General features: G+C 44.1%; 4 protein-coding genes across 7 annotated transcripts; 2 read left to right on the top strand and 2 right to left on the bottom strand.

Annotated features, from left to right (window-relative positions):
• The first annotated feature begins 1,698 nt into the window (after window positions 1-1,698).
• On the top strand, window positions 1,699-4,456 carry LOC125511769 (NADH:ubiquinone oxidoreductase, 17.2kDa subunit). The gene is made up of 5 exons (XM_048677138.1): window positions 1,699-1,912; window positions 2,998-3,024; window positions 3,110-3,201; window positions 3,520-3,629; window positions 4,083-4,456. The coding sequence occupies exons 1-5, from the start codon at window positions 1,824-1,826 to the stop codon at window positions 4,245-4,247; spliced, it is 483 nt and encodes a 160-aa protein (XP_048533095.1). The 5' UTR covers window positions 1,699-1,823; the 3' UTR covers window positions 4,248-4,456.
• A 1,685-nt stretch (window positions 4,457-6,141) lies between these two features.
• On the top strand, window positions 6,142-12,573 carry LOC125511753 (D-xylose-proton symporter-like 2). 2 transcript variants are annotated; one of them, XM_048677137.2, is made up of 15 exons: window positions 6,142-6,266; window positions 6,349-6,409; window positions 6,561-6,676; window positions 7,100-7,178; window positions 7,265-7,324; window positions 7,434-7,500; window positions 7,597-7,721; window positions 7,808-7,909; window positions 7,990-8,358; window positions 8,558-8,605; window positions 8,800-8,862; window positions 9,172-9,252; window positions 9,564-9,662; window positions 9,855-9,992; window positions 10,120-10,390. In XM_048677137.2, the coding sequence occupies exons 2-15, from the start codon at window positions 6,398-6,400 to the stop codon at window positions 10,246-10,248; spliced, it is 1,488 nt and encodes a 495-aa protein (XP_048533094.2). In that variant the 5' UTR covers window positions 6,142-6,266; window positions 6,349-6,397; the 3' UTR covers window positions 10,249-10,390. The 2 variants fall into 2 exon arrangements, with proteins under 2 accessions (XP_048533094.2, XP_087377473.1); XM_087521347.1 differs by adding an exon at window positions 12,158-12,573 and having other exon boundaries at window positions 6,158-6,409; window positions 10,120-10,260.
• On the bottom strand, window positions 11,555-14,932 carry LOC125511737 (cytochrome P450 85A1). Its single transcript, XM_048677136.2, has 7 exons — window positions 13,164-14,932; window positions 12,777-12,960; window positions 12,603-12,682; window positions 12,354-12,516; window positions 12,176-12,282; window positions 11,971-12,089; window positions 11,555-11,886 (listed from the first exon to the last, which is right to left on the bottom strand). Exons 1-7 carry the CDS (start codon window positions 13,917-13,919, stop codon window positions 11,775-11,777), a joined length of 1,521 nt encoding a protein of 506 aa, XP_048533093.1. The 5' UTR covers window positions 13,920-14,932; the 3' UTR covers window positions 11,555-11,774.
• Window positions 14,933-15,445: 513 nt separating this feature from the next.
• LOC125511711 (wall-associated receptor kinase 5) lies at window positions 15,446-20,206 on the bottom strand. Of its 3 annotated transcripts, XM_087521336.1 has the most exons (6): window positions 20,030-20,206; window positions 19,401-19,573; window positions 18,511-18,767; window positions 18,196-18,418; window positions 17,978-18,098; window positions 15,446-17,047 (listed from the first exon to the last, which is right to left on the bottom strand). In XM_087521336.1, exons 2-6 carry the CDS (start codon window positions 19,562-19,564, stop codon window positions 15,587-15,589), a joined length of 2,226 nt encoding a protein of 741 aa, XP_087377462.1. In that variant the 5' UTR covers window positions 19,565-19,573; window positions 20,030-20,206; the 3' UTR covers window positions 15,446-15,586. The 3 variants fall into 3 exon arrangements, with proteins under 3 accessions (XP_087377462.1, XP_087377455.1, XP_048533092.2); XM_087521329.1 differs by lacking the exon at window positions 20,030-20,206 and having other exon boundaries at window positions 18,511-18,765; window positions 19,400-19,536; XM_048677135.2 differs by lacking the exons at window positions 19,401-19,573; window positions 20,030-20,206 and having other exon boundaries at window positions 18,516-18,647.
• Window positions 20,207-21,047: the final 841 nt, after the last annotated feature.

The following is a 21,047-nucleotide window of genomic DNA, read 5'->3' as shown; positions in this document are numbered from 1 at the left end:
CCAACGTTAATTAATTTGGATCTGAGGGAGTATATAAATCTTCTAGGGCATATACATGGTCTTAATGATGGTGCTTTAACCATAAATATGTAACCAAACATATTTCATGTAGAAATACTTATATAATTGATGAAAAATCTAATAATTTCAATACGATATCTTGGATACGAGTAAATTTTTCATATACGGTCAAGTTTATAAATGTCTCACCGCAAAAATAGAAGTTTATAAATATCTGACTTACATTTTGAAAGGGATACAGTAAGTTAGTAACTACTCCCTTTCCAAAATAATTGCCGTGGTTTTAGGGAGTAGTAAAGTTTGAGGAGCAAAATAAACTTTGCTCTAGGATGTCTACACTAGCTAGGCTAGAGGTGGAGAGCCACCATGAAAGAAATAACATGGAAGGAGCACAACAAGATTCTTATTTCCAATGTATAAACGACAAGCTAGCTAGAATGAAATTAAGCAGACAACAAGAAATGGCGGCTGAACCATCGATCAAGCCGGTGAGTGCATGGACTGTTACAAATACTTTCTTGGCCCGAGAAAAGAGGGCGATGCCTGATATCACTGATTCGCCCCTAATTATCCATGACCGAAAGCTACATCTCAAAACCGACCACCTAATTTGCTGCAGTAGTTCTAGTAGTATACAATTAATTTGTTGATGATTTCATCCAGCAAAGTACGTGATGATTCGATTGGTTTGCAAGCAGTCATGTCAACGCCCGATTGGTGAACAAGCTAATCAAATTCACTAGACATATACTACCTGGTTAGTCAACCATCAAGTCGTCAACCGCATCGATCCTATACTATCCTACATTATCTATCAGTTCCAACATAGTATGTCCATCACGGTCCACTTCCACTACATCGATCGTAGTAGTAACATAGCTGATCTGGTCGTGTTACTGGGAGATTAACAGGGTCACATCACATTCAGACCGACAGCTACACGCACCACGAGAAGCAGAAGCGAGGCGGGATGATGTGAGGCGGACCTGATCGGCGACGGGGCTGGAAGTTGCGCCATGCATGATTGGTTGACGACGATGCGTATGCCTGTGGCGAAATGGATTCGACGAGACGCTTCGAGGGACAGAAAAGATTGGATGGCATGGCATAGGCCGGCCAGCCGCCCGCCTTTTACCACTTGGGAATTGGATGGAGCTGCGCAGGCCCCATCAACCCGTCGCCTCGCCCTAGCCCGTCCGTCCGTCCATGGACGATCGGGTTCGTGCGCACACTCATTCACCCGATTGATCGACCTCTAGTAGCTTAGCTAGCTCTAGCTATAAGCTGTACAGAAGAATCTGAACTAGTAGCAGCTAATGATTGTCCCCCATATATTTCCTCTTTTCCGGCCGGGTGGTTCGATGATCGTTTGACGGATGCGTGGCTAGCTTGCTGCGTGTGGCCGATGGAATGACACCGCTGAGTTAAGCTTGGTAGGGTTGCAGAGTATGCGCAAAAAAAAAAGATAGGGTTGTAGAGCTGGAGTTCATTCTAGGTATTTTTTTTTTGGAGACATTGGAGTTCATTCTAGGCGAAGGAGGCTGCCATGGAAAGCTTTTTTGAGTTTTTTTAGTATGCATAACAATATGGCTCGGCCCAGTTGCAAAATGCTTGCTCACTATTTTTGTCATGGATGACAAAGTGAGTGAGAAGAGAGTGGGCCGGCCCAGACCGTCTTGGTCCGCTTCGCCTATCTCCTCCTACCTTTCATTCTAGAGAGAGAGAGAGAGAGGCATCGCATCGCGGATCGGCCATTGAGAGAGAACGAAGGGAGAGCGGCGGAGGAGGCGAAGGCATCATCCATGGCCGCGGTGGTCCGGAGCGTGTGGCAGGGCATCAGGGAGAAGGGCCTCACCAACTTCCTCCGCCACGCCCGCGAAGAGGGATACCTGTAAGTCTACCCCCCTTCCCCCACCCCCTCGCCCCCTCCCGGATCTGAGATTCGTCCATGCTCCTTCTCCTGTGGCTGTTCGGTCAAGATCCCATGCGATTATCATCTAGGGTTTCTTCAATTTCGGACGCCTCGCGTGTCATTTCACTTATTATTGGGATCGCTAGTTTCGTCCGCATCCAAATTAATGAACCCAAATGAGTAGGCAACATCACATATTCACCTACTGCCTCAAATATCCCTTAAAAATAAACCTGCTGCCTCAAATTACATAGTAAGCTTACATGCCTTCGAAATTATTCTGCTGGGATTGCAAGGCCTGAAAACAAAAAACACAAATGAATGTTCCTTCCTCTTGGTCTATGCAGTTTAAGACAAAATCATCCGGTACACAAATGCATCTGCGGATGTTATCATTTTCCTCAATAATAAATCACAACACAGCATACCTTCAAGAAAATAATAAGGTAATAGTACAACACAACACAATGAGAAAGTGCGGGGCAGTGCAAAATTCATACCATCGGTCAGCCACTGTACTCATTGGCTTTTAAAAAATTTCATGTGCTTTCACCTTCCACATAATGCTTTTCGATTAGTAGCAGGACTCTAGCATCCCAGAATATAGTACTTTTAAACCTAGGTACACATTACAATTAGATCTAATAGTTGGGAATTCTCACATTAAGGTATCTTCTTTGTGAAAGCATGTGCACAACTTTGCTGCTGCTTCCAGTTATTACTTGATAGGTATATATATCGTTCCATCAGAGAGCACATTTTTATTGTGATGAACTGGTTACGGCCTGCAGCTTCAAGCCTTCAAGTTGGTGTCCCCACTTCTTAAAAGGAATCACTTTCACTCTTTTCAGTTTTCTAAATGCAATAGTTGTGTTGCTTTTCGGTGGAGTATCACCATGTACACTAACCTATTCTTGTTGGTATTCTCTGGACTGTTTTTAAATTTCTAAAATGATATAGGCCTCATAGAATTCCATAGTAGGAGGAAAAAAGAGAGCTAAATTCTACATGTCTTTCTTTGTTTATGCTTCTAATCTAATGTTGTAACATGGTTTTATTTACAGAAAATGCCTTGGGGACGGAAACCTATTGTAAGTCCTCCCTCCCATCTCTCCAGTTTTGTTCGAAGGGATGTGTGGTTGTGTGTCTCAGTGTGCAGACTTCTCTTCTTTTCAGGCAAACCAAAATTCACAACATTGGTGCAACCCTTGTAGGAGTTGACACTTTTGGAAACAAGTACTATGAGAAACTACATGACACTCAGTATGGTTAGTGCATCGCCCCTTAGTTGAGCTACTGCAATTTTTTATTGTCGAATTCTATTGCATGCCCACATTAGAATGTTGACCATCAAACTTATAGACATTGCCACTTTAGAAAGAACAGTATCGGACTCTGTACTCATCATCTCCTGTTGTCTAAGATTTTGTCTCTCGTCTCTTCTTTTCTCTAACGCCTGAGATTGGAACTTTGCTAACGAACATTCCAAGCTTGACGATTTGTATTTCTATGTGTGAGCATACTTCTTGTGCTTCAGTGTTTCCCCCTGATGATGTAGTAGAAACTAAACATTGTTCAATCTTCAGGAAGGCATAGGTGGGTAGAGTATGCGGACAAGGGTCGCTACAATGCATCCCAAGTGCCTGCTGAATGGCATGGATGGCTGCACCACATTACAGACAGCACTGGAGATAAGGCAAGCTGTCTCTTTCCTTGTGCTATTTTCCTGCGCATATAAAATTTCTGAGATGCTTTATCCGTTTAGGCAGGGTTTCCTGAACAACATGTATTACCTAAGTTGTACTACCTCCGTTCAGAAATAAGTAACACTGTTTTAGTTCATATTTGAAGTAAAAAAGTGTCACTTATTTCCGAACGGAGGGAGTATAAAATAAATGAGCACTTAGGCGTGTCTATAAGGCCATGGAATCAATGGGACTATGAAAGTTTTCTTATTTTCCCTCATTTTTTTAAAGTTTGATTATTATTTGAACGGTGCAATAGGCTGCTGAGAAACATTATCACTTTTTAAGCTATTGTTAGCTGAAATGTCCTTTGATGTGTGCAAGTAGATTCAGTGCACTAGTTTTACTATTGGTAATTCGAAACCAAGTAGCTCATAAATATGACTTTCTTTTGGAGGGGACAGCTGCTGGAGGAGAAGACTAAAAAGTTCATTAGGGAGCACAGACAGAACTACACCGGACAGGGTGACGACTTGATCTACCACTCCAAGGGGCATGCTCTGAACCCAGGGCAAAGGGACTGGACAAGGTACCAGCCTTGGGAACCAAAGAAAGAAGAGGCCACCTGATCTGTATGAATGGTACCTGATAATCCTCTTCTATGTTTCGCATTTGGTTTGGTGTCGCGGATCTAAAACCGCCAGTCACCTTGGTTTCATGGACTGGACCTGAATAATGTACTCTATCTGATACTGAATACCTGCCACTGAACAATTTTAATCTCTGTGGATGTGGCAATTGAGAAACTGGCGATTCGGTCGTCGGTGTTTGCATTGAAGAGTTTCTTTTTTCTACTGATGTCAATGGTGCGTGGATGTTGAGATGCTGAAAGGAGATAATATTGTTTGGTAAATTCCGTGGTGTTGCAACATGCCCGTGTTCTTTTCTTATCATTTTCTCTTGAGAAAAGGCCACCATCACCATTCATGTCAAGAAGCTACATGTACACACGGGGAAGACACTCAACCACATGGAACAGGACACCTGGGCATGGGCTGCCCTGGCCTGACAGCCTAGACTCAAAGCCTGACGGTTGAGCTGGACAAGGGCTCCAGTTTTGGCCCGAACAATTTAGTAGGGATGGGACATGAGTCCAAGACCAATCCATTCCATCCCACTGTATTTCTAAACCAAACACACCCTAAAACAGGTTTGGAAAAGAAGATGGGCAATGAAGACCCGGGTGAAGTTGGGCCACTGACATATGGGCCCACCTATCAGTGTCCCAACTGCACCCTGCAGTACGCCAATAAAAATGCATCTTTTCTAGTTTGGTTGGAATTCATTGGTTCATCTTAAGAGAATATTCCTCTTAGATGCAGAACACGCTTGATCCGCAACCAACTTCTTAGTACATCAACACTAGAAGTGGCGGAAGATGGGTAGGTGGGGCCTCTCAACCAAGACGTCGTGGTTGGCGAGTGGGGACTCTACTGAATTTAGCATGGGTGTGGTAGATTACTATCGTGAAACCGGACCTCTATGAGTGCTTTACATGGCCGGACCAAAGCTATTCTAAAAACTAGATCCATTGGAGTGGGAAGTACTCAAGATATAGAAGAGGACTCAAGCAGGTTTGGTCCTCTTTCTCTGATGTGTTCTTAGAACCCACTACCCTCCCTCCTAAAAGACCATGTGACCACCGGATTCGAAAAGCTAATTATAGGTTCTTCTCTCCATCGAAACAATAGGGCCGTTATGCTTATTACTAAACTTGTTGAAGAGATGAAATAGAACCGAGGTCTATATTTTTGATCAGAGGTTAAATCGATCATCAGATACCTCTGAATTGGTGGAATCACCGGGTTCTTCGCTTTAGCGGCTATAGAGAAAGAGAAGGCTCTCATCTCATCGCCAACACTACCACAACATGAGGGGAGCCGAGGGCCCAAATCACACGCTACTGATGGAGCCATCCTTGCCACCTTATTGACTCTGTGACGCGCTCGAAACAAGGCGGAGAGAAGGAGAGCACACTTAAAGCAAGGTGGAGAGAAGGAGCACACAACTAGGCGAGAATCGACACATGCCAAAAGGCCGCAAGTAGTAGGTTGAAATGAAAAGATGACGCTGGTCTTCGCTAACTATCTGAGGCAGTAGTCGGGCATGTTTCGTTGACCTTTGGCCTACATACGAATATACAGGGATGGGCCCCTCACCCACCTCATTGTTGCCGGCTAGCCGGAGAGGAGAGGGGAGGGGACAACAATGGAGAAATCGGAAGAGGAGTGTGTGGGGCCGGAGCAAACAAATCTCGGAGGAGGGTTTGGTATCATTGTTTGTGTGTGAATATGGCTAAGATGCTCTTTTTGATTGCAATGCCTATCCTTCTCTCTGAAAAAAAGAATAACTTCAACAAGCACATGCAGCCGGTCGCGTGCATTATTGTTAGTGAAGGCGACGACTTCTTTGCAAGAAACAAATTGAGAGGTGAAAAAAACTGTGGAGATAAAATTAGAGTACTCTAATAAAATTGAGAGAGAGAGAGAGGGAGAGAGTCGTGGAAGCGTGGAGAAAGAGCAGGCGTGGACGACGACGACGACGTGACTCCTCCAGGGCCTCCCACCTGGTTATGGTTAAATCCTCGGGTACGTAACACAGCCTCGCCTTCCTCGTGCTACGCGATTGTGGTTAGGTACCAACCATCTTCCTCCGCGGGTCTTACTTCAGCACGGCGCGCTACTACTCCTAGCACGGAGCAGAGCAGGACAGGACATTAATGGCGTCCAAGGTTAGTACTACTACTGTTCTTCTTCCTCGCCCGCCAATTTCCCTTTGTAGCTGCTCCCCCGCCTGCCCCTGGCACGTCGTTGGCTTTCCACCAGTACCTTTCGTCGGCTGATCGGTTTCATCGGCTCGGCCGGTTCGAATTTCTGGTGCAGGGCGAGAGGGATGTGGAGATCCACGTCTCCTCCCCGCCGCCCGACGACCGCGACGCCGCTAGGCCCTTGCTGCCCGCCGCCTGCGAGGCCTACTCCGTCTCCGCCGCAATCCTCCCGTACGCCGCTCAACTTCTCCTCCTCTCTACCGCTCGCTTAACTGATCGTTCATTGCTAGATTCAGTTTTTTTTTTAACTTACTGCTGTACTGCCACCACCCATGCTGTTGCTGCTGCTTCATTCATCTGGGGTCTCCTTGGGTGGGAGCACTGCAAAACCATCAGCTTACTCTGCAACCAAAAGACTTGTAGAATTGTAGTACTACTCCCTCCGTTCCTAAATATTTGTCTTTCTAGAGATTTCAACAAGTGACTACATATGGAGCAAAATGAGTGAATCTACACTGTAAAGTATGACTATATACATCTGTATGTGATAGTCCATTTGAAATCTCCAAAAAAGACAAATATTTAGGAGCGGAGGGAGCAGTACATAGTACAAAACATATCGCCTATCTGAATGCTTCGTTGTACTGTCTGCAGCTTCTTTTTCCCAGCTCTGGGTGGGCTTCTCTATGGCTATGACATCGGGGCAACATCTGGTGCCACCATATCGCTCAAGGTACCACTTCCTCACCACCCTCCCCAGTCTCCAACGCCACAACAGCTTACAGTTGGTCATAATTATCTTCTGTGCATCGATTGCAGTCCCCCACATCCAGTGGTACAGCATGGTACGACCTGTCATCAGTGCAAACCGGCCTCGTGGTATGCTCCACTCTTAACATCAGTCCAATCTTCTGTAATTATGCCATCACCACGTTTGGCCTCATTTTAGTCTGCCGTGTGCCTTGTCGTTCCATTGTTTGCGATGCAGGTCAGCGGCTCACTCTATGGTGCTTTGATCGGATCCGCCACGGCATTCACCATTGCGGATTTTCTAGGTACGCATGTTCTGCTCTCCTCGTGCTCTACTCCATGCTATGCTGTGCAATCTATCTGTTGTTCTGATATGATCTGTGCCTAATTGCTTACCACAGGAAGGCGCAGAGAGCTTGTTGTTTCTTCTATCATGTATTTGATTGGAGCTCTTCTCACCGCAGTGGCTCCTAACTTCCTTATCATGGTGGTTGGTCGCTTTTTATATGGCATAGGAATTGGATTGGTAACGATACTTAATGTCATACTTGAATTGGATATGGACACATACATACATTTCTATATGAGGCTTATGTGAGTCGCTTTCATTAGGCTATGCACGCTGCTCCGATGTATATTGCTGAGACTGCTCCAAGTCAGATTAGAGGCATGCTCATCTCTCTCAAGGAGTTCTTTATTGTTCTTGGGATGCTTGTAAGTTCATAGTAGATACTTCTTTTCCCCTTCTCCGCCCACTTATCTTCCAGCCTACTTATTTCCATTTCCTTCTGCAGCTTGGTTATATAGTAGGCAATCTATTTGTTGAAGTGATTTCTGGTTGGCGCTACATGTATGCCACCAGTGCTCCGATATGTGTCATTATGGGCATCGGAATGTGCTGGTTACCTTGTTCACCTAGGTGGCTTCTGTTATGTGCCACACAAGGAAAAGGAGATCTGCGGGAGACAAAAGAAAATGCTACACGTTGCTTATGTCGATTGAGGGGTCAAGCATCACCTGATTTGGTTTCGGAGCAGGTCAATTTGATTCTGGAAGAACTCTCATACGTTGGTGAAGAGAAAAAAGCAGGCTTCAGTGAGATCTTTCAAGGAAAGTGTCTCAAAGCAATGATAATTGGATGTGGTTTGGTGTTCTTTCAGCAGGTACTCTCTTCAATCTTTTTTGTTGACCTGTCCTAGAGTTTTGTTCGTATATTCTCCATGATATCAGGTTGATCTTTTCAGTTCAAATAATATCAGGCTGATCTTTTCAGTTCAAATAATATCAGGTCGATCTTTCCAGTTCAAACAATATCACGTTTTATGTGGTGTTTATTCTTCTCCTTCTCTATGTATTTGCCAGGTCACTGGTCAACCAAGTGTGCTATATTATGCTGCGACAATTTTTCAGGTACTAATACTTCTGCATATGAAATTATTTAACTCAAGTATGCCATTATCTTGTGTTAAGGTTGCCATTTCCAGTATAGGGGTGGGGGGTCAATCTTGCAGGGCTAGTTGGATTTGCATGTCATTGCCTTCAAGCACCATCAATTTTTTGCTTTTCTTGCTGTGTTATTGATAGCTATCACTATTTGCACACAGAGTGCTGGATTCTCTGGAGCATCTGATGCCACTCGTGTATCAATTCTTCTTGGCTTGCTGAAGGTAGGTGCCAAGTTTTGCACAAGTTTAGTTTAAACTTATAATAACCAGCAGTGATATCTGCCCACTTTAAGATGGTTCAGAGGTTTCACACGTACAAATTATGAATGCCTTGAGAAAAATTCAATATACACACGGTGATTCCATATTATTTTTAGTTGAATCCAGCCCAATATATGCCTAGTTAAGATTTGATGCAATGCTGATAAATGCATAAGAAAAATAGTACGATTTTCCGTTAAATTGCATATGTCTGTGTTTGTGTGGAAAAAACAAGAAAGTATTACTAATGCTGTGGTTTCATCTCTGTAGCTGATTATGACTGGAGTTGCCGTTCTTGTGGTTGACAAACTTGGCAGAAGACCATTACTAATTGGTGGTGTTAGTGGAATTGTAAGTCTGGCTTCAACATGTAGATTTCTTATTTGAATATGACCAACCACAAAAACATAACCAAGTTGAAGTTAGTATTCGAATGATTTCTATCATTATGTGTAATGAAATGATATATTCATATAACTGAATAATATCTTTTCATGCATAACTATGTGTCTCTGTGGAACAAGGTATTGTTAACTTTCAAATATACCCCAATGTTGAAGGCTATCAGGGGCTAGGAAGCATGATCGTTTTTTTATCAGATACTTTGATGGAGATGTATCCACACTTATTCACACTTTGCTGTTGATGGTTGTTATGTGCAGGCTGTCTCCCTATTCTTATTGTCTTCATACTATACCTTGTTTACGGGTGCTCCTTATGTGGCTGTAATAGCACTTCTACTGTATGTTGGCTGCTACCAGGTACTTACAGAGTTGGCTTACCCTTATTTGCCATAAAAATAGTACAAGAGGATTTCAGGGAGGAATATATTTAGCCTCACCTTTCTGAAATACTAGTTGGCTTGCATTTACACCAAACTTTGAGCAGTTAAACTTTACCTGTGAGTTAAATTTATCTCTTTGTCTATCTGATAAGAAGTGGTTACTTTGCAGTTATCATTTGGCCCGATTGGCTGGCTTATGATTTCGGAGGTTTTCCCGCTGAAACTGCGTGGCCGTGGATTGAGTGTTGCTGTTCTTGTGAACTTCGCCTCCAACGCGCTTGTCACTTTTGCTTTCTCCCCACTAGAGGTACAAGCCTGCTGCTCTTTCCTTATGAGTTTTGCCTTGGTCCTGGAGTGTATTATCAAGTTAATCCTTTCTTAAGGTTAGTACTATCAAGTTAGTGATCTTTTCGTGTTTCTGCATTGTGCTGTAGGACTTGATTGGCACCGGGGTTCTCTTTGCTTTGTTCGGGGTGATTGCGGTGGCGTCTCTCGCATTCATATTCTGCATTGTGCCTGAAACAAAAGGGCTCACCCTGGAAGAAATCGAAGCCAAACTGTAGATCCAACTATCTGTAATCTCTCATCTTAGTTAGCATCTTCTTTACTGCTCTTATTACTCAGCTATTTTGTATGTGTAGTATTACATTGAGAAAACTACTTATTTGCCTCTGAATAAGGTATATCTAAATAGAAGGTGTCCAAGTGGAAGGGTCTTCATGAGCGAAAAAACATCGAAGGGCAAAAACTGTGAAATGTAGAAAATCGTGAAAAAATTGACATCAAAACGTGTGCAAACACGCATAGAATCGAGAAAATTTAGATAATGACATCCAGCAAAAAACTGTTTAAGCACATGAAAAATATGTTCTAAAACCTACCAAGTTTGTGATATACGTGAAAAATGAGGTCCTATTGCAAAGATACTCTCAAGCAAAATATTGTTAGGACGTACCAAAAAAGTTCTGTACCAACCCCCATGTAGTGAGATGAAATTTGAGAAAAATATGGTATTGCCTGAGAAACATCTCTGGCGTAACGCAGTATATATATTATGTACCAACTCATGTAATCATCGAAAATTGGGCAAATTATGTACCAACTCAGGAATCAGTTCGACCTTCTTTTTTTTGGTAGAAATAAGCTTGGCCTTTCTTGATTATCTGACATGGAATATCCTTAACTAGGCTAACTTTTTAATCTGCCCAATTATTGAGTACATTTGGCAATCCCTAAGCAAGCCATTATACAACTCGAATACAGTTGACTATTTAAAATCTATGGAGATAAATACATAGTATTGTATACGACCTATGAGTAACAATTAAGATACAATGCACTTGCAGTGTCTCACGGTGGGTCGGTACAATCCCATGTTCCCTAGCATGTGCGGATGTGCCCATACAATTGGTTAGACATCTGTATTTCAATGACCTCTGAAACATGATCATTAATCAATATGTATGCTGGTTAATTATTTTGTATCGTCATATGAGTTCAGACTGGGGACTTATTTGGAATATTCACTCTTTAGTATTAGAAATATGAATACGGAGTTTCATAAGCAAGTCACATACTTGCCCATGGTTGTTCAAGTACATTATTAAATAAATCATTGAACATGGTAGCATCTTGGGCATATTCCAAACACATTCTTCATCGACCCTTTTCTAAATAGGGGAGGGAAACTATGCTGGATTGATTCCAGCTTTGGTCAGTTTTCATTTCTTGTATGCAGATTGATTGATGATTCAGTCCATATCTGAATTAGCTGAGACTTTGATGATCTGTTGATTTTCATCTCAGCTCTGAAAGAAATTTCTGAGGGTTTGGCCTGCTTGCACCAAGTTATCATACTGCATGCATACATGTCAATAAAATACCACAAAGACCAGCAGCACTTCATTGTCCCTTTCTTCTATTTGACTTTATTTTGAAATTATCAGCTAGCTAGGCTTGATCTTGGCTCATCCAAGAAAAGGAATTAAGAATTTGTTTCATCTGTTGGAGTATGTAACAACTAAGGAAAATCATATAGCTTCATAATTGGATGCATATCCTGACAGATTTACTAGATGTGCATCAGTCATCAGTGCATCTTGTCCTTGCGTATCGGCGTGAGCTGAATTGGGCAGCCATTCTTGAGCCTCGGAAACATTGCCCATTTCTCAAGGCTTGTATCGTGGTCTGCCATCTCCCATCTGAAAACATCAGAAATTTTAATTTTAGTCTCCAGCTCATATCTGTTTGCATCAAATAAAGAAACTTGGCTTTAGAGTTGAAACCTGAAATTTGTGACAAGGCGATGAAGGAATATTAGCATCATAATCTTGGCAAGGTTCATCCCCAGGCATGTTCTGCTGCCTGCTCCAAATACCAAGAAGCTGTATGGCTTCATATCATCCTGTCCATAGCAACAACATCAATCTGTCTACATCACAAAACAATAAATATCTACTATAATTTCTTCAGGCTTACAAGAATACATACGTTGAACCTGGAAGGATCAAACACCGTCGGATTGTCATAGATGGCCGGATCATAGTGTATGGATCTCGCGTCGACATTTACGATCCAGTCCTTCTTAATGTGGAATCCTGTTGTTACTTGTCTCTGTCAATAGTAGCTTCCAGCGAGGAGGAAGAATAAATCAGAGAGGTTTAGTTACCTGCAACCTGGCAGTCCTTGAGTGCCACCCTTGGAAACCAAGAAACTATGGTGGCCATCCTCAGAGATTCTTTGACCGTCTTGTATGCGTAGTCCATGGTGTTCAGATGTTGTAGGGTAAGAGGTGCATCATTGTGCTTGGATGCCAGATCCAGCTGAACTGACTGCATATACATATACAGAGAGAATTGCAATCAATAAATGAAGTAATTTATTCTTCATATATGGGCCAAATATGCAGCTCACTCACTCTTAGTTTCTCTTGGAGATCTGTGTTGTCGCCCAGGTACTTGACCATCCATGTAATTGCTGTTGCTGTTGTCACTTGCCCTGCACTCAGTTACAAACAAGGGTTTGTTTGTAGCTAACAACTTAGAAAGTCTTTATAGTTAAGAACTAAATTAGGACTTGCATACATGTATACCTGCAATTATGAGTGTCAAAATGTTATCCAGAATCTGTTCATCCGTGAGCGCTTCTTCAGGTGAATCCATATGGCTCTTGAGAAGAAGGGTCTGCAGAAAGTCGTCGCGGCGATCTAGTTTCAGGCCATTTTCTCGCCTCACGAATATTTCTTGCCTCAGTACATCCATGATCCTCTTCCTTGCCTGACACCAACAGCAATTCCACACCAAGAATCTAGCTAGAAATCATTCCCTTCTTGTGAATTTGTAGTGATTAAAAACATGTATACTTGCGCGAATCTTGGTATCTAGTCAATCTAGATCGGACAGTGATGGTTTCGAGTGGCGGAAAAAGTAAAAAGAAATAAGGAAAACTGTAAAAACATTAGAAGAAAAAAAAAGGGTACCTGTAGGCCTCTGTAGAACCTTGTTCCAGGCAGCCTGATTGGCAGCGCGAGCATGGCTTGCGTTACGTCCATGACGTCGGCCTGCAGCTGTCCCAGCTTATGTGCATCCTCCTGTGGCCCGATGAGCATCTCGCAGATGGCCGTGAAGGTGACGTCGAGCGCGGCGTCCAGCACGACGGCCCGGCCCGTGCAGCCGTCGGCCAGCAGCCGGGCGGCGATCAGGCGGTCGAAGGCGGCGGCGAAGGCGGCCGTGGGCGCGGCGGCGAAGAGGCCCGCGACGGCACGGCGCATGCGGCGGTGCGCGCCGTGGGAGGTGCAGAGGAGGCTGTGCTCGCCGAGCAGGTCGGCGACGGTGCGCACGTAGCGCTTAGCGAAGTGGGGCGGGTCGGCGGCCAGGAGGCTGGCGGCGGCGGCGCGCGCGCGGGAGGAGAGGAGGAAGACGTGGGTGCGGCCGAAGAGCACGGTGCGGAAGCAGGCGCCGTACCGGAGCGCGCGCGCCTGGACGAAGTGGTAGAAGCCCCTGCCGCTGCTGTTGTCCGCCAGGAAGGACAGCGTCTCCGCCCCGACCGCGCCCCGGCACCAGCCGCCGATGCCCCCCGGCGGCGGGCTGTTGCCTTCTTGCCGGAGTTGTGAAGCGCGTAGGGCGCGGAGGAGGAGGTAGGCGATGCCGCCGACGACTACCGGTAACAACAGCAAGACGTGAGCGGCCGCGAAGCGCCATGCCAGCTCCGCCGTCGTCGGCGTCGACGTCGACATCGTCTCCGGCCGGCGCGCGCGAGCTAGTGACTAATGTGGTTTCACTGGCGCTAGCGCTGGCACGCACGCATATCTAAGCAGACATGCACGCGCGATATATGACCGAGTCTGGTGCAACCATTCTCCAGATCAATCATGGCGATGGATCCTGGAGGGATACCTGATCTGATGGATTCCAACCGCACTTGCGCTAGTTGCATCGCATCTTTTCCCGCCGTCCCTCGCTTGCGTTTCAAGATGAGTATCATCGTCTCTCTGTTCACGCAAATAAGTACGTTGACGAGATGCCGGATTTCATTTCATTCCATTCCATTTGCATGTCGGGTGCTGTGTGTAGTCATGATCTTAGCTTCCAGGTCACAGGTCAGGCAGGCAGATATGACCAACCAGCACGAACCAAAGTTCAGTCAGCTTTATTAGTCGAGTTGTGTGTTTTCCCATTGACTGAACGGCCGCATATTCTGGTCCAGTCGAGGAGTATCTCCAGGAAGAGGAACCCAGCCAATTTCCCACTCACTTAACCAGTGATGACTTGTCGCCCGCATATCTATGGGCATATGGCCTTCGATCATCATCATATCATTCGTGTGACTAACCTACCTTCCTAGCTAGAGTAGCTACTAGTGAAGTACTACTGGAGCTTGACGATTGACGAAGAAAAGTAGACACGGAGGCGATAATTCAACTGGAGCCCGGGGCTCATCTACCGGTGAACAGTAAATCGAAATAAATAGTGAAAAATATCAAAAAAAAAAACCCTGAAACTTTTCTCATGCTAGAGGAGACTACTGCTGTCTTTTATATATTGATCAGGTTCAAGGTTCATCTGATTAATGAGCTATCACGCAGAGTAATTTTACAAAAAAAAATGATTATTACGGTGGGTACTGAAATACTTTAAACCCCAAATTTTCAAGCCAGGTAAAAACGAATTCCAAACAAAAACATATTTATTCAAAATTAAGCGGATTCTGAAAAAACTGAAATGATTTTTGAAATTCCCGAAATCTTGCCTATTGACCGTGCTCCTTTATTCAGGCCCGTGTTATTCAGAGCACGAAGAATTACTCTTATTCGGGAAAGGAATCCGAGCATGGAATTTCTTCAAGGGTGGAGAAAAGGAGGGGATCAAAGTCACCGTAGATCCGGGTGGTACGATTGTCACCATAGCTTTCTCTTTTTCGCTTCCACTACGAATGCACGCATGATATGTGGCGTTGCCCCTTGCCCTTGGGATCGCGAGTGTTAAATGTGCGTGGAATATTTTTCACTTTTCAGAATAAAGACAGATGCCGGCGAGTTCAGTGCGTAATCCAGGCCGTTGAGTGCCCAGGGTATCCGCACGTGTGAGGCCTGTTCGGGAACGTGCAGGCGCTGCTGCGCAATGCGCAATGTCTAATGCTCATTGGTTATCCAAGTTAGACATTTTTCCTGAGCAAATAACATCTCAAGTTCATCCCTATAGCGGTGTGCATCACACGATGCAGAGGCCGGGGCCCGGGGGTTTCAGCCTCTTTTTCAAAAAGGGACAAAAGGAAACTAAATTCTCCTTTTATGTTTGTGACGGCGTGTAAGCAATACAGGCAGGGATGCAAATTTGTGGCCTTCATGGTACCCTGACTTTAATTTTTTTTTTAGTTCATTTGGTTGAACAATGAGGCCACCCACTATACAGATGGAACACTAGTAGTAATCGCCTTATTGCGTGCCTTAAGGAGCCTCCTCTCTCTCCTGATCATCACAAGTAGTTCCGTCACCTCCGTCATATCTGGTCGTTCCTTACTGTCTTCTTTCAGGCACTCAATTACAACCTTGCCAATTTCTTCCAGGGCGAAGATATTGTCTTCAGTTGCAATCTCCTTGTCAAACATTGCTCTTCCACTCTTTTCTCTCTCATAAACTTTGCGGTACTCATCGACAAGGATGCGGTTTTCATCAAATATGTTCTTCTTCCTGGTAATGAGCTCCAAAAGAATAGCTCCAAAGCTGTAGACCTCATTCTTTAGTGTTAAATGTCCATCTTGCATGAATTTTCGGTCCATGTAACCCATATTAAGCAGCATCAATTGGTTGCGTGCATCACTTGATTCAGAGGCATGTAGCCTCATCTCCTCTTCTAAACTATAAAGCCTCGAAAGCCCAAAGTTTCCAATTTTTGGTGTCAACTTGTCATCGAGAAATATGTTGATCGGTCTGACATCACCATGTAGCATGGGGTAATTTGCGTAGGAGTGCATGTATCTTAACCCTTCTGCAGACCCAATTGCGATGTCAATACGCAAGTCTAAAGGAAGTTTTTGTTTACTGCCATGGACAATGCTCTCGAGGCTCCCATTAGCAGCAAATTCAAATACCAACGTTGGAACATCCATCTCCGGGCAGCAACCATAGAGCTTGAGGATGTTCTTGTGGATCAGTTCTTTATGGACTTCTATTATCACCTCAAACTCCCGCCTCAGACTATTATTGCTTAGCGTGATAAAGGTCTTAGCTGCCACCATGGTATTGTCAGGAAGAGTTCCTTTGTAGGCTTTACAAAATCTTCCGGTACCAAGAAACTCTGAATTGTTTTTTGTGATTTTCTGTATTTCCGCCTTTGTGAAAATCGTTAGGCCCCTGACAGTCTGTAGGTGTGAGCCGCCATTCATCACGAAATTCCTGCGTGCTTTCCTGCTAAAGATATTCAAGTCTTTTAGCTTCTCCAAGAAGCTAGATTTAGAGCCGAAAATGCCTGTTCCTGGTCGGTCAACCTTCCGCTCCGTATCTTGTGCTTCCTGTAATGAGCACTGATCTGCATTTTCTTGACCCTGCTGGCAGTGATCTTCTGTTTCTGGGCGTTCATTGATATCCTTTATAAGGCTCTCAGCTGCAAGCTTTCCTATTTCCCCAGACTGCTCCTCGAGTAAACTTGGCTGCAGCTCAGCTAGTGAACTGCTCATGCCAGTTTGGCATGAATAGTCAGCTCTTGCTGTTTTATCAAGCCTATCAATTATGTGCTGTGCAACTGGTCTCTTCTTTGGGTCCAAGTCCATGCACTCTATCCCGATCTTAGTGCATACTCTTACTTGTTCTAACTGTGCGTGCCTCTCTGGTGCCTGATCCAGTCGATTCATCCAACTTTCAACTACCTACATAGTTGCAATCATGAGTTACTATCTACCTGTTTTACATACTTCAAGCACAAGGCGGTCAACCAAAAAAGAAAAATACGCTTAAATAACATCACAAAAAGCAAAACATATGGTTGTTAATGTGGTGGATTTTTTTTATATAAATGGATTTGAACGGATAGATCTTCATCATTATACATAAATAAGAATGATAGATAATCTTCGAGAATGTATATAAACACATAAGAATGATACAACATCAATTCATCATAACTATACCTAATTACATAGCATCTGTATATAAGTAGGTCAAATACCTCAACAGATGATAGCCAGCAGCAATTCTAGATAATTCTGAAATAAATTACCATAACTTTACTCCTAGGTTTGTTTACTGCTAATGGGCTTGCACATGAGCTTGAATATCGTGCTAGAATCCATGGGGATATAACACTGGCTGCCGGTGTCCCAGCTATGGCTCAACAGGCCTACTTTAATGGTTCTATTTTGATTCAAGGAAATACATAAAGCTCTCTTCTCAATTTTTTACCATAAATTTAATTATGTAATATCACATAAGAGCAACAAGCCTTTTAACATATAAATTGACGAACGATGAATTTTGATTCCACGTATTGATTTATTACCATGCACAACTAAAGTCCACCTGTTGTGCTTACTACACAGTTGTTGAGTGTTGTTCTTCAGAACCTTAGTCTGAATGTTATCTTCCTCCGTTTCCCTACCTTGCCTAGTTTCTCCTTGTTTGTCTCCAGCTTGCAAATAGGTTCCTTTTTAGCTGTTGTTTGGTAGCTTAGGTGCCATTGCCTAACTTGATTGTTCTGTTGGTGGAGGAGCGTTTTGGCTGTAAAAACTACTTTGGTTTCTTTAATGAAATTGGGGGAGAAATCCCCTTCAATAAAACAAAAATGCTTAAAATTTTCTTACATGCTCCTCTTCAAAATATCCCTTCGCTCCTGTAAGTATCTCCATGATTATAACACCAAGACTATATATATCTGACGCGAATGCTATTTGTCCTCTATAGAATTCTGGAGCCAAGTACCCCCTAAGGGAAGATTATGTAAAGTTTGATCAATGAATGCCCAAATAAAACGTGAAGTCGCGCATAACAAAAAATAAGAGCTTTCAAGATGCTGGCTTACTGAGATCCACACAGATGTTGAGTAATAGCTCGGGTTTGCCCTTCATCAAAACACCGCGAGAGACCAAAATCAGCAATTTTGGGTACCATGCCAATGTCAAGCAGGACATTAGCAGGCTTAAGGTCCAAATGAAGAATGCGCTTCTCATGAAGGTAGCATAAGCCTTCACATATTCCCCTGATTATTCGATAGCGCTCTCTCCATTCAAGTCCGCAAGATGAATCTGTACACGAAAGAGCCGGATTTTGTATTTTATGAATTAGTTTAGATTGACGGCGAGTAAATAAATATGGAAGAAATAGATTATGGTGGTACCAGACATATGCTTATCAAGACTCCCTTTGGGTACAAACTCAAAACAGAGTAACCAGTTTCGTACATCTGCCATGACAAGCTTCCCCTCATATTCTGCCATTTTTCCTTGTGTGTCAGCACAATACCCCAGAAAACGTACGATGTTCTTGTGCTTGGTCTTCATTAAGCATTTAACCTCTCCGTGGAATTTACTCTCAGTAATATCAACTGTGCTGGACAGCTTCTTTACAGCAACCATCCGTTTTCTGATCATTCCTGCGGTCGTGAACCATATTGTCAATATCCTCGGCTTGAGTGTGCCTCGTAGTGTGATTGTAGCGTGCATATATAGTTTAGTTTGCAGAATTCAGACAAAAGACTATCCATCTTCATTAATCAAGAAAAGTGTTAATTAACAAGTTGCCGGAATCGTAGCAATAATCTGAAGTACAAATGAAAGTCTTATCTCCCACCAAATCCCAATTTGGCGCTTCCTCATAGGAAAAAAAGAAGAGTTTTATGCATATGTCAGAGTTTTATGAACAGGCGTTCTGCTTCATGAAAAACAGGGCTTTACGTACTGATGCCAAAAAAAAAGGAGTTTTATGCAGATGTTACAAGAATTTTATAAGCCGGCGTTCTGCCGAATTCATGAAGCAAGGAGAGCGCAAAGTATTACTCCCTCCGTTCGGAAATAAGTGCCGCTGTTTTAGTTCAAATTGAATTAAAATAGCGTCACTTATTTACGAACGGAGGTAATACATTGCTACACCATACTCCACCAAACTCGGCCGATGTCTGTCTTGCTCCAGAACAAAAGCTATCTATGTAGTAGTATAGTTTTTAGATTTTGCTGATTATTAGTTTTGAGAGGCAGTTTGAGAAAAGAAGCTGATTAAAGGCGTGGTACCTTGTAAACCACTGCGAATCCACCGCTGCCAATTTGCTGATCAGGGGAGAAACGGTCTGTGATGTCCTCCAAAAGTGATAACGGCAGGTCCGTTGGCTCTGCGCTGTCATCGAGCAGCATCCTCTCCAGGATGCCGTGTCTATTACTGCTGGCTTCGCCGTCCATTTGCAATCACTGAAAGTATACAATGAAATGAGTACATCACCCCTGAATTAAGGGAAAATAATGCCCATTATTTGTGAGGCTAGCTACTACCCAATCACGCACAAACATCTGGAGGCTATCTAATCGTGCTAGGCTAAATCTAGCTAGTACAGCAGCTGCATAGCCGCCAGATCCAGTTCTACTGCGCACGCTCTCAGCTCGCCCGAGTCGGAGGCTGCCGCACCCGCAAGCGAGCCAACAGCATCTACGGCCGCCACTCCACTGCCCACCGACGGCCGCGCAGCCGCATGGCAACCGCGGCTCCCCGGAATATCACCGAAAGTCGATTTGAGAATAGCAGGGAAACTGAAGGATGAAATTATGATGATGCGGTAGGGGCCGGGCATGGTTCAATTTGCATCCCAAATTAAAAATACGCAAGAGACGATTAAGCTACAAAAAACAGATGCATGCGTACATACATACCTTCAAGGAGGACAATTTATCAATGGATAGGCGAAGTGATCCTCGGGCGACTAGCTATGAAATCGAGATGTGAGGAAGGACAAGGTGAGCGAGCTTCAGCCTTTCCTTTGATTTCTGCCTATCAACGTCTCCAGCCAATCACACATGTCTTGTGTTTTTTTTGTTGACAACAAAAGTCCAACTATTGGGGCCGTGACTCTTTTAATTTTTTTTAAGACATATGACTCTTTTTCTTAACACAGTACATAAGCGAACGCTCATACCTACGCGCATACAGTCATCTCTATGAACGCACGCACGCACGCCCTATCCCTATGAGCACCTTCGAGAGACTGAGCTGGCCTATCATCTTGAGATTTACGAAGTCACCGTAGGCGCCTCGTCATCGACAGAAACGTCTCCTCCCACTGAAAGTGTATCGTCAGAAATCCTAAAATAAATCCAGAAACAATGCAAACAACAGGACTTGAACCTGGTGAACTGGGGATACCAATGTTCCTCTAGTCACCCAACCACAGGAAAATGATGCTGGAGCAGCGGCGGAGCTTCAGAGGAAAACCTAGGTGGGCCAGCCCAGAGGAGAGAACTGCAAATGATGGGCTGGGTTAGGCTCCAAAGTATAGTAAAGAAAGAACTGCAAAAAACCTGGGCGGGCCATGGCTAAGTTCGGCCCTAACTAAGCTCCGCCCCTGCTGGAGTATCTAATCCATTCGCGACCCCCCCCCCCCCCCCCCACGCACACTGCCTTGACGGATCTAGAGGTTCATGACGCATGGGCAGTGTTAGCGTGTAGAGCCCCCTCGTCAGGCGTCTTTTACGTCGACCGTCTCATTCGTGTGTATGTGTATGTGGGTAGGGGTCCGGCGATGGTTCCCCCGGCACTTGGCCCACTCAATTGAGGTGGTGGCTTTCCTTGCTCAGATGGAGTGTCAAAGAACTTCTGATTTTCAAAGCAAATTGTAAATAAACCAGAAAGCCAAATTCTCTGTCCAGTAATTCTAGTCAAGTCCAATAAATA

Source organism: Triticum urartu, chromosome 1A (assembly GCF_056163025.1).
Source record: "Triticum urartu cultivar PI428250 chromosome 1A, HENAU_Tu73, whole genome shotgun sequence".
In the NCBI taxonomy this organism is placed as follows: domain Eukaryota; kingdom Viridiplantae; phylum Streptophyta; class Magnoliopsida; order Poales; family Poaceae; genus Triticum; species Triticum urartu.
This window is presented reverse-complemented; position numbering and strand designations above follow the sequence as displayed.

Bases quoted from the DNA above. Each gene is read 5' to 3' on its own strand.
- LOC125511737 (XM_048677136.2), bottom strand. From the start codon at position 13,919: ATGTCGACGTCGACGCCGACGACGGCGGAGCTGGCATGGCGCTTCGCG. The intron at 12,283-12,353 runs GTAACTAAACCT...AAGTAACAACAG, and splicing joins CAAGGACTGCCAGGTTGCAG to GATTCCACATTAAGAAGGAC. The intron at 12,090-12,175 runs GTATGTATTCTT...TGCTATGGACAG, and splicing joins TTGATCCTTCCAGGTTCAAC to GATGATATGAAGCCATACAG.
- LOC125511711 (XM_087521336.1), bottom strand. From the start codon at position 19,564: ATGGACGGCGAAGCCAGCAGTAATAGACACGGCATCCTGGAGAGGATG. The intron at 18,768-19,400 runs GGTACCACGCCT...GTTCACGACCGC, and splicing joins GGATTCGCAGTGGTTTACAA to AGGAATGATCAGAAAACGGA. The intron at 18,099-18,195 runs GTAAGCCAGCAT...ATCTTCCCTTAG, and splicing joins CAACATCTGTGTGGATCTCA to GGGGTACTTGGCTCCAGAAT.
- LOC125511753 (XM_087521347.1), top strand. The intron at 7,722-7,807 runs GTAACGATACTT...CGCTTTCATTAG, and splicing joins ATGGCATAGGAATTGGATTG to GCTATGCACGCTGCTCCGAT. The intron at 8,863-9,171 runs GTAGGTGCCAAG...TCATCTCTGTAG, and splicing joins TTCTTCTTGGCTTGCTGAAG to CTGATTATGACTGGAGTTGC.
- LOC125511769 (XM_048677138.1), top strand. From the start codon at position 1,824: ATGGCCGCGGTGGTCCGGAGCGTGTGGCAGGGCATCAGGGAGAAGGGC. The intron at 1,913-2,997 runs GTAAGTCTACCC...TTTTATTTACAG, and splicing joins GCCCGCGAAGAGGGATACCT to AAAATGCCTTGGGGACGGAA. The intron at 3,202-3,519 runs GTTAGTGCATCG...TTCAATCTTCAG, and splicing joins ACTACATGACACTCAGTATG to GAAGGCATAGGTGGGTAGAG.